The 12,598-nt window shown below is 29.7% G+C and overlaps 1 protein-coding gene across 2 annotated transcripts in view; it reads right to left on the bottom strand.

Moving 5' to 3' along the window:
• LOC107437377 (uncharacterized) overlaps positions 1-12,598 on the bottom strand; it is a 35,098-nt gene that overhangs the window by 8,660 nt on the left and 13,840 nt on the right. For both annotated transcript variants that reach the window (XM_087150136.1, XM_016049364.4), the window contains exons 3-7: positions 5,657-5,756; positions 4,082-4,189; positions 2,125-2,186; positions 328-433; positions 56-226 (exon numbers count right to left, since the gene is read on the bottom strand). In XM_087150136.1, the coding sequence (XP_087006262.1) occupies positions 56-226; positions 328-433; positions 2,125-2,186; positions 4,082-4,189; positions 5,657-5,756 (547 nt within the window). The remainder of the gene's footprint in view (positions 1-55; positions 227-327; positions 434-2,124; positions 2,187-4,081; positions 4,190-5,656; positions 5,757-12,598) is intronic.

Raw genomic sequence — 12,598 nt, 5'->3', positions numbered from 1 at the left:
CATATTTAATAAAAGAAAATGACTTAAATCCAAGTTAATTGGAAACAATCATTACCTCAGGATTTGATTTTGCACTATTTGAAGACTTCGATTCAATAGCCATATTTTCAGAAGCATTAGCAACCTCACTAGATGAATTTTCCCTATTTGAAGAGACTGAGTTACTTTTTACTTCATTTTTGTTATTTTGAAATATTGATGGTACACTTTCATTTTTCGTTTTCACCTAAATTATTAACAATGATTTTTACAAAAACATATTATGGTTAATTTTAACAGTACAATATTATTCAGATTAGTCAAATTAAATAAAAAGGAGTCTCTCACCGGTTGGAGCTTTGACGAAACAACTTTGGCATCATTTTTCTTAACTTCTGTTTTTGTTATAGCAGGCGCCTGAATTTTTATATTAGTATGTTTTATTGCAGAGTATCTAAACAATATAAAAAAAAATTTCATTTCCAGAAGAAGAAAAAAAAAGGTAAGAATTAATACTAGAAAAAAAAATTAATGACTAAAAGATTAAACAAGAATAAAAAATTTGGAAAAATCAGTTAATACTTTGCCGAATAATAGGTCTTGTATGTAAGAAAATTTTTAAATATGCTGATACAAAAAATTTTATAAATATTGATTATACCTAACATTAACTAAAATTTTTGGTTCTACTAATTGATTGAGTCCGTAACCAAATAGCAACTTTTGACAAGAAATGAAAATGCTTCCTCAGTTTTCCATGGCAATATGAATATAAATATACTATTAGATTAATTAAGGAAAATTTTTAAAGCTTAATTTTCCATTAGAAATCACAATTCAGTAAGTGAAACTATTTTAATTCAAATTTGAAAGTAATACATTTAAAGTTGCTTCTTTTCATTGATTTCCTACTATTTCAAGTAAAAATAAATGAAAGACTCGGCTGTTAATCAGTTCAGACAAGAAACTGAACGAAGTAAGTACATATTTTTACTTAAAGGAAAGATCCAAACCTTTAAACCTGATCCTTCACTTTCTAATGAAACCTATACACTATCGTCAATATAATAAAAGTAATCAAAGTAATAAAAAATAATCTGCCCTTAACCTTTTGCTTATGGCTGGTACAACATGGAAAAAAGAACTGGTTTGATTATGTAATACCTGAGAATGAGTTGTTTCGTAAAACAGATAATAAATAAGGTATAACCTTTAACCTTCCGATTTAATCACTCCATCTTATAGTAAATTTTTATGGGTGCTCAAATCATTCGAATTCAAATATCCATCAGTAGAGAGTCTGATAGCTAAAGAAATTTTGATACAATGTAAATGTTTGCATTTTCGGGAAAGTGATTGCAAAAAAGCATTGATTCCACTAAGAAATGTGTTTACAAAGCAACAGACATTCTCTATACATATTTATCAGTAAAAATAAAAGAATTGCTTTAAAATTTTTAATGAGGAGTACGATGGTAGATTCACCTCCTACCCCGGAAACGTCTCGACGGCTAAGAGATCTACCAACTTCGGCACGCAACACATCTCGCAGCGAGTCTACTCATTCAGACTTGCAGTGGGCGACGATTGCCTGGTGAACCACTTCTGCCGCATCGGCATTCTCGCTGATCTAATTGCCCATTGTGCTCGAATAGTGAACTGATGGTCAGGAACCATCTATTGAGATGCTAAGCTCTGCGTGGGGACTCTGAGGCGAGGCGCTACTAGAGTGCCCGACATCTGTTAATGAGATAGTGACTTTTTTCTCTTACTTGTTGTTCACTGTTTTCTGTAAGAGTTTGTCATTTTCTTTTGCCATTAGAAATTTTAAAAAAACTTTTAAATTAAATCACATTTTGTTCGCTAAACAATTTGAAAATTGAAATAGAAAAATTGAATACAATAGGGTAAATTAATATGATATATAGTAGATGTGCACAACATTTTTATGAGAAGGGCCACTTGCACAGCTGGTAGATCAATGAAGGGAAGTATGCCTCATTATTTAGACATACTGACTACATTTAGACAATATGAAACATATGAAAAAAATGGGAGGAAAGGATAATTTGAGAGCCTAGCTTTTAGGAAGTGTTTTTCATGATATTAATAAAATGAAATTTTGTTTTTAAAAAAAATCCTTACTCTCGATGTTCTTCAGCCCATTTCTTACACCAACTCTGAGAATTAAAAATTGAAGAATCATCCTGTAAGAATAAAGGTGTCATTATTTATAACTTTTATTTTATAGCAAGTAAAAATCATTTTTGATATAGATACTTAAATATAAATCAAAACTTAAATTAAACCATTAAATCTTAATAAATATTATTAGCAATATGCAAATGTTACATTAGCTTATTGTTATAATATAACATCAGATTATTGTTATATAAAATGTTAATAAGCAATATGCAAATATTATTAGCAATACAAGAATGACAATTTTCAGAAATTAGCACCAAAAAAAAAGAGGCAAGTTTCAGCAGTTTAGCTTTGAGCGATGAAAAATGAATATAAATTTATTCAATCTATAATTTATAAAAGCCAAAATTCCTCCTACAATATCTCAAAAGTCATTGCGAAATTAAGTAATTGATAAATAAAGTTAAACCATATAAAGGCACTGAAAACTATCTTGAATAACTGTCACACACATTTAAAAATTTTTTTAATTTAACTTAATATTAACCCCCATACAACTATAATAATGTATTCACCTATATCAATGTTTCCCAAAGTGTGGTACGCGTACCCTCAGGGGTACGAGAACAGTTTAGCGGGGGTACGCGTTCTTATGCGAAATATCTTGCACCAAACGAAAAAAAATTCTTTAAAAACAAAGCTAGTCATGAAAATTTACAATTGCTTATTTTTCTATTGGCTATTTTTTGCAGAGTCAACAGTTAATAATTAGTGGTGTCAACAGCCAGTTGTGATTTTTAACTTTTGGGCATTTTTTTATAATAAAAAATACATTCATTTTTTTATTGGTGGTACACAGCGTTGCAAAAAATTTAGAAAGGGTACACAAAAGTCATAAGTTTGGGAAACACTGACCTATATTATATTATAAAGTAGAAATAATCCATACTGAATAAACTTCGACTTAACTCCAATATTTAGTTAATAGTTTTTAGGTGAAAAAGTGAAATATGTAGTTTATATCTAAACATAATATGTATAGATATAAACTACAAATAATTCTGTTCAAATATTGATTGAAATGTTATATGCATACCAATACCACCATCAATATTGGTTAAAAGTTATACAATGCATGCTTAATTGTAACGACATTTTTAATCTCCAACCATTATACTATAATAAAATTAACAATTTATTCACAATAGAACACAATTTCTTATTACAAATATATGGAGAAATACAAATATAATGAATACGCTCTCTCACTTAGAAAATGAATTTACTCAACCGAGTTTTTACAGTGAAAAACTCAAATAAGTAACTACAATCATCTTAAAACATTATTGATCCACTACTGGATGAAGGCTTTTTCTAAAACATTTGATCTGTTGCTGCTTTTACCTTTCCATTTACACCTGCTGATTTTCTAATTTAATCAGACCTTCTAGTTAATGATCAGTTACTTGGTCTTATGATGCCTTAAGAATAACAGTCCAAGATCTCGAAAGTATAGTAATTGTCTGTTTTCTGAGTTATTTGGCCAGATCACTGACATTTTAAAATCATTTTAATTCCTGATTAATATTGGAAACTTTTGCTTGTTGCTTGTCCACATTTCTTGCTTTTGGTCTTTTCTAATAAAACCAGGTTAAAACCTTTCATGATTTCCTTCCATGTAAGTATATCAAACATTGATTATTCCGTCTCTAAATTTATTATTTAACTGTAAATACTTCAAAATTTTATTTTACTTCTGTGTTCCCTTTGATTTTTAAATTAAATAGGTTTTAACAGGATAATTTTTTTTTTTATCCTTGAAACAATAATTTCATTCTTAAAAAAAATGTAAGTACTCTAGACATAAAACTTTTTTCTTATTAAAGATTTTTTTAAACTAAATGTAACTTAGTAACTAGAAACAGCTGTACTCTAAAGATTTGAAAGAAATACTTACTCTACTTCCTCCTTTATTAACAGAATAAATGTGAATGCAATCTACTTCATCAAATTCTTTTTTAATTTGTTCAAGTTTTTCTTCAGATACAATAATTATTTTTTTACACTAAAATAAAAAAATTCTTTTTGTTATAAAAAAAGAAGTAGTTCTTAAAAGGAAAACACAGCTTCAATATCATTCAATATTAAATTCATAATACTATATTTATAACATAACACTACATTTAATATGATAAAACTGCATTTCATACTAATTTCATCAATTATCAGTGGAGGGATGTTTGGGATATTCAAAATAATAATGAAATGAAAGGTCAAGTGCTTAACAAATCGTCTATTAATGTGAGAATTTAAATAAATTGTTGAATGTTAAAACCCACTTTTATCATTGAGTCTATTATTTTTTATGCATGTTTCAAGGAGGAGGAGGGAAAAAAAAGATTATGCATTAATTATATAAACTAAGTAACCATTCTCAAAATTGAGTGACCAATTTAGATAAATCATTAAACAAGCTTCTAAATTAAAAAAAAAATTTCTTATGTGAAATTTGTCTGTTTTTGTTATGGTGTTTCAGTGTTTTCATCATAGAAAAAAAATGGGTGAGAATTTCTCACCCTTTCTCAAAAACAGGGTGAGATTTCAGAAAGTTAAGTGAGATTTCTAAAAACTAAAAAAACACAAATAGACTTGAAAAAAAAATCATTTCTTTAATTATAATACATTTATAACGTCTTCTATTTTTTAAAGCATTGAATATTCTTGCTGCATCAACATAGAAGATTTTGCCTTTACTAGGTATTTGTCCATCTAACATTAGTGCATAAAAAATTTGAACGTCTTACATGAAATAACCTTACCTACGGTAAACGCGTGGTTGCAGAGAAATGTTTTCTGAAAGGGGTTCCGTGGTTCGGTTGTGTTCTGTTGTTCGAAAAGGTTCTGAACAATACTGGTAAATAGGGAAGCTAGATAACGGAGCAAATGTTGAAAATAATGAAAGATTCAGGAAGAAAATTGAAACAGATTTTATTCTAAATAGCGTAATTCGAAGCTTCTTCCAAAATTCGAAAAATTCGCGAATTTTGAAATTGATTTAGAGAATGCGCGAATTTCTCGCAGTAATAATTTTTTAATGCGAGAAAAGAAAAAAATATGCGAGATTCTCGCGTTCTCGCGCTGCAGTGAAAACACTGTGTTTAGAAGTTATTCTTCTCCAATTAAAAATTAATAACAATAAATATCAGTTCCCTTTTCCATCAATTCTTAAAAACCAGATTTTTTTTTTAAATTTTAACAAATTAGATTTTTGTGTAAATTAATTTCTTAAATACAATTTTACAACATTAAAAACACTTCTATCATAGAAAATCTAGATGAGCATCAATAGGAAAATCTTATAAACTTCATTCTTTTTACTTTAAAGATGGGAACAAACAAAAATACAAGTAAACAAACCAAAATAAAAATAGTTAACAAAGAAAAACAAAAAGATATTTTTTAAAATTTAAATTTAGGATGTGGAATTGTAATTAGAACTTAAAAGTATTTAAAAAATAAATATATATCTTACACGAAATCCATCCTTTACAATAAATCCAGAGAGGAAATAATGAGCAAATAATTTCATTTCTCCTTTTGAGCTCTGTGCTGTGAAAAATTCAGACAAGAATCTAAAAATAAATCAGATTAAACTAAAACTAAACCAGTTGATAAACTGCTTCTTAAGGAAAGAGACAGAGATGTTTTTTTTTTTTTTTTTTTTTTAAAATATCACAGTAATATCAAGTAACCACAGTAATAAAAAATATAACTTTTATGATTAAGAGTGATTAAAAACTTTGATGTTAAAAAATCCAGAAGCAAAACTCCCAACATTATCTATTCAATAGAACTAAATCAAATGGTTTTATTAACGAAATCTGATTTAAAAAAAGAAAAAGAAAAAGAGGGAATAAAGGAAAATTAATAGTTGAGATCTGTGAAGCCTATATTCACCTTAATTTCATTTTAGAATATGATTTGAAAAAATTATATTTTATGAAAAAACTGAGAAAATTTCACCCTTTAAGGCCCTTTCTACGCTGACGGACAAGTCAAATTGAAGGAGCTGTGGGTGGGAGAAAGGGAGGAATAGGCGTAGACATTAGTGGACATAGGGGGTGGAGATATACTGAGCGACCATGGAAGTCCGGGTTACATTTTTTGGCAAAACTCAATATTTAAAGGGTGCGCCAAAAATAGATCACGCAACTATATTTATTACTTTTTCACTATTTTTGGTGTATTGGTCGGAGGTAGTGTGATTCCTTGTTACTCCTCTTATTTATTTAATTATTTTTACACCATTCATATTTCGTCATCATTCCAAATACTGGTAATATCAAATAAAATTTAAAATAATGTATGACACTGTTTTTTATTCCTTCATATTAGGAATCCTTTAAAACATTTACTCTACTCCAGAAAAAGACTTATTAACCAGACTATTAATATTTATAAAATAATAATTTTGTATAAATTGTTTTGGGGCCTTCAATCTTCTTTCTGCGAATCCCCAACAGTAAATAAATATTATAGCCTCGATATCATTTTGAATTTTCTTTCACTCACGTAACTATGTAATATAGCGTGTATATAGTCATTACATCTCCGAATATTTCAGACCATATTTTACATTAGAATTAAAGTGCGCAAGGGTTTTACTTAACGGGGGACAATTAACTTGCATTTAATGGTGATCCTAAAGGTATATTTAAAGGGTTATTTTATATTTCTGATGTTATTGAAAAATGTGAAAACTGTAGTTTCCATGATTCACGACGAATAAATCTTAATGTCTTTCCCTACATTATCTTGGAGTTTCAAATAGATTTTTTTTTCAAATAATTAATTTTTTTCTTATTTAATATATTGTTCGTGTTTTGATAAAGTAGAAAGCATAATTAGTGTAGTGCAGACGGACAGTAAGTTCGGATCTTTGAGTTGTTGAGATTTTAATTAAATGCACGAGATAATTATAATTTTTCTTTTTGCTCCTTTACATTGACTCACATTTTTCAGACACTTTTCCACATTATCTACGTGTCAGTCGCTTTTTCTTTTTTTCTCCTAGCTTATAAAAAGATATTTTTTACAAGGTCATCTATTGATATGACCAGGCCATTTCATCTGTCAGATTTTCATAAACTTCATTCTTTAACTCCAATTATGAAAACTTTTTGCGCAGTTATCATAAATTTGATAAAAAAAAAAAACATTCTTAGCAATAAGTTTTATAATCCAAGAAAATAACAAATGTAAAGTTAAAGGATAAACTTTCAAAAATTCAATGCGTTTTAATATGTACAAAAAATTTTATTTAAAAGAAAAAGATTTAAGCAACATTAAAATATACGCAGTATTCATTCTTTAAAGATTAAATGAAGAAACAACATGATGTGAAATTAATATTTTCAACAAAACAAAACGTCTAAACAAAATAATAAATCATAAAATCCAAATTTAAATAAAGCATAAAAGAGAAATAGCGTAATTTCTGAAATGTGTGTATACTTCAAAAAATAATAAATTATAACAATATTACTTTTTTTGCATGTTATTAGTTATAAACCGCTGTAGTAAAACAGCTATTATAACAGCATAAATCAGTTAAAACATGAAAGCTAAATTAGTGCTGCAATTACAAGTGGCAAAAATCAAATAACAATCATTTTATGAAAGACATTCTGCAATTTTTAACAATCACAGCTGGTACTTTATTAAATATATATATATATATAATTTAAAAATTTTTAATGAAATTTTATTTTGATAAAAACTTTAATATGAAGAAAATATAATAATATGAAGAAAATTCGAAGTATATTCATTAAGTATGTTCAGTTTTTATCAAAATAAAATTTCATTGAAATTATTTTAAATCAGGGTATATTTATTAAAATTTTTAAAGGAAATATTCTATGAGTTGTTTTGTTACTCTCTCGGTGTTCTTAGTGTCAGATAGACCGTGACAAATTCTGTCAATTTGTGAGACTCAAGACGCTCTCTTTTTCGGGTGGGAAAGAATTAGCGGGGAACTCCCAAGCAGAGAAATCTCAAAGCATGCACGTGTAAAGTGATACCTAACACTGGTGCTCTTGCCACATGGCGGCAGACGTACCGTGAGAATTTATGCGCATAATAGCCCTCTTTAATTTTTCAGTAGTACTACAAATACCAATTTAATAAATATTAATGTTACGTGAAAGTGTGACAGCATTTTAGTCCGTGGGAATTAGAATACAGGAAGTTTAATTTTTCAAATATAATACTATAAAAAAATACAAGCGGAATCAATAAGACAAATAATTGATGAAGACTTTCAGTTTTAATTTCATTTTTTTTAATTAGAAAATACATAAATCAAATGAATAAATAGTAAGAATGAGTAGTAAATTAATAAAAACTTTTACTGAATGACGCAACATTCATCGGACTCAGTAAATCCTATATAAAATAAATAAAATAAACATTTTTCAATTGTAGAGTAAGAAATACAGTAGAACCCTGAAAATCCAAATTTCTCAAAAAATGCTTATCAAAAGTATCGTGATCTATTGAAAACAAATCCCAGGTCATTAATTAGAAAATATGAATTTTAATTAAAGTGCAGACCATGCAAAATCTGACTATCAAACGATTTCTCGTAATTTCTTCGAGAACTTGAGTTAGGAAAAGTATAACTCGAAAATAATAATAATAAAAGAAATTTTCGCCACCATCTGAAATTGATAATCATCAGGGTCGGCCCGAGTAAGACTGGGCCCTATTATATATGGACGTCGATTTTTTATTATTATGTGAATTTGCAAAGGAGAATTTTTGTCCTTTATGTCGAAGAATATATGAAATTGAATAGTTAAAATATATAAAATTTTGAATATATAATATGTATTTTGAATAAATAATTTTTCTTTTTTGAATATATAAAATTTATATAATTATGTAGTTCACGTTTATTAGTATTTTCGAAAACTAAACTCACAGTTTTTTAATTTTTTTATGTACAGGAAAAGCAAGTCGCTGTAAATATATCTTGTGAATCATTCACTTCTGAAAATAATAGTAGCCCTTTCATAACTCGAATGAATTTAAGAGTTATTGAATTTTATAGTTAGTTTGATAGTTTTTTTCCGAAGTGACTCGTTTAAAACCTGAAATAACTGCATAGTCATATTTTGACGATATCTTTTTGAATGAATATAGTTTTGATGAATTCCCAATTTACAAAAAATACGGTATGAAATTTCAGAAGAAACTAGCTATTTTCAAAGCCCTTTTTTAATTTAACATAAATGAAAAATATGAATTATTATGTTTAACTTTTCATTATTAAAAATAAATCGCCAGAAATTATTTTATCAAATTCAGTTTAAAAAGTTTTCAAATAATATAATTAAAACATGGTATCTGGGTAAATACCTCACACCATGATGATTCTAAAAAAAAAAATTTAAAAAAAATATTATATCCATAGTATGTGTACAAGGGATATCGTGAGTATTATATTCTTTAAACATAACTCAGAAACGTATTTTCTTAAAAAACAAATACGTAAACAATTGAATCAGAAAAATTCCTATCTAATAAAGGGGGCCGGAATAGCCTGGTCGGTAGGGCACTGAGTCCATGTTCAGAAGGTTGTGTGTTCGACCCCCGCTGGATGAAGACTACTCATGTAGTAAATGGTGACTGATGCACGTTAAATTTGTCAGGCAATAAAGTCTTCCATGTTCCCGTAAGCAATCATACCTTTGGGGATACTGATCCAGGAGTTTCTGTGCTTTTTTTTTTCCTTTTTTTTGGATTGATTGAAAATTATAAGGCTAAGAGGATGAGCACTAGTAGTTGTAACCCATAGTAGTCGATCACAGAGGTGACTGGTTGATACGAATTCTACTCCCAGTTCGCACCAACCACAGAACTGGCGTAAGATATAGTCAGTGGTCGACAACTCAGGGTAAGAATTCCCTTTCCGTTGTGCGAACCGAGGGAGGTTTTCCTCGCAATGAAACGTGGATACGGAATATTAGCTCAATGAAGCTACGAAGGCTAGTTCGTCCAAATGCTGGATGCAGGAGTTCAATTGAATCCTGGTTATTGTTATAGAATAATCAGCTTCGAAATGATAGGCAAGTTTTTCCAATTTAAAATCCTTATAGTAAGAAATGTACTCACAATTTTAAAAAATATGAATATGTAATCAGTAAAGCCCGGAATTTCAGGCAATAAAAAATGCAAAAATAGGCAGGCAAAAAGGCATTTAAAAAGCTTGAAATAGGCACTTAAAAAAGGCACTTAAAATTGGAGCAAAATGGTAGTTGGTAATGCCTAAAAGCCTATATAGGTATCCAAGGTATAAAAAAAGTTGCTAGAAGTATCCAGTATACCTACATATTCATTTCACTCGACTGCCGTAGCAATAGTACAAAAGAAGTGGACATAATTGCACACAAAAAAACCCTCAACTGCGTAGGTGCGAAATAAAAATTTAAAACTCGTACTTACAATAATATTGTATGCAAATTTATTCTGATGATTGGTTGTTGTTGCACATCACAACTAGATACTTTTTCAAATTTTTGAAAGAGAAATTTTGTCTCCTGTCAGTCAATATAGTTTTAAACAAAGAGAAGGATCTTTCTACTTCGACAGAAGTTATGGGCGCGTACCTGAAACAACTTGCCATGGTAGGAGATATGGTAAGTTCAACTGTAGTATCACCAGAAAATACTTTTGCAATGTCCTTGATGCATTCAAAGTCTGTATTTGCAGAGATGATGCTTTCACATTTCTTCCTTATTATGTCACCAAATGGTCCAGGCACAGACATTAGTTCTTCAATAATATTATCGAAAATCTTTAGTGACTCGGACAAAGACATATTTCTTTTTTCCATGTGTTCAATAGCTCCAGGGAGCTTCCCAAAATAAGTTGAAATAAAAGTCAGTTCATTTTTAATTTTAGAACTGCTAAGCAGATTTTTACTTTTTCTTATGGATATTGCCTCTTCATCCGAAAAGCTGGTAAGGACTCGAGTAACTTCCTCAAAATTTGTGCAGTAGTATGAGACTGCTGAAATTCATGTTCCCCATCTCGTAAGAATCGGTTTAGGATGTAATTGAATGTCTGGTGCAATTTCTTTGAACACTTGAACTCTTGAAGGGGCTTTCACAAATACTTTTTTCACACTAGAAACAAGCGAGTCTACCTCAGGATAGAGACCTCTTACTTCCTCTGCTATCCTGTGCAATGCATGAGCAAGGCACGTTAGATGGATCATATTAGGAAATAAAACTTTTAAGGCATTTCCAGCTTTTTTCATGTAGGAGGCTGCATCTGTAAGAAATAATAGCACTCTTTCATGCTCAGTACCATTTGGGCAAAGTAAAGCCAGTGCATTAGTGAACAACTGTGCAATTGTAGTACTGTTAGTCTTTTGCAACTGTTCAGATGTCAACAAAAAGATTTTATGTTTTTCAAATGGGTCCATAACACCAACAATAACATTCGCAACATATCGTCCAGTTACATCTGTCGTTTCATCTATAGATAGCCATATGCTTTTCGTTCCGATTTCATTTTGAATAGTTTTAAGAACTTCGGTATAACAGTCATCTAAATAAGTTTTCCTTAAAGTTGATTCACAGGGCACACTTTGATTCGTATATTTTTGCAAAAAAGCTCGTATACTTTTATTTTCAAGTTTCCACAGCGGAATGCCGGCATCTACAAATGATCTGCATAAATCCATTGCAAATTCCGATTTGCGAGAAGATAATTGAAAACAAGTGGGAATCAGAGTTGGTGTTTTCCCATCTTTTTTATCTTTTGCTGCTTTATGCTTAGATGTCTCCAAGTGCTGAGATATAAAATACTTCTTCTCAAAATTTACTGACTTCTCACATGCCTTACAAAACAGAATGCTCCCATCAGTAGAAAACACATCCGACCCAAATTCTTTCACAAAACTGTCCAGTTTTTTGCTTGTGCAGGCTTTTACTTTAGGCATTTTAGAAATAACTAGTAGTACTAGAAAACTTTTTCGCGCTCCTGCTACAATGTGCTCAACCAGCTTGGTGAATTCGTTTTGTAGATAAGAGAGCATACGAGTTATTCGATGGTGTAGGCTATATGGGCCGTAAGTAAGAATAAATTCTATTGACTGTAAGTAAAAATAACTCCAATCTTTTCACTCCCTTTCTCTCTCTCCTTGCAAAGCGCATCGGGCGAAGGTGACGCCACGTTTTCTGACGCCACGACGAAGGTGACGCCACGAAGAGACGGAGAGAAAATATTAATAAGACAAAAGGAATAAAGTCCTAATCTCTATAAATGCATTACAATACGTCGGATGACAGTCAACCATTTCTGTACTTCAAAATTTCTCCATTTTGCGTTTATGCTCGGTCAAAAGCACAAAAAGCTTTGCAGAAAAATTTTAAATTAGACAGAAATAGGCATTTATGAATAA

This window comes from Parasteatoda tepidariorum, chromosome 8 (genome assembly GCF_982258835.1).
Source record: "Parasteatoda tepidariorum strain Cologne lab strain chromosome 8, Ptep-v5.0, whole genome shotgun sequence".
Lineage (NCBI taxonomy): Eukaryota > Metazoa > Arthropoda > Arachnida > Araneae > Theridiidae > Parasteatoda > Parasteatoda tepidariorum.
Note: the sequence above shows the minus strand (reverse complement) of the source record. Positions and strands in the feature narration are given on the sequence as shown.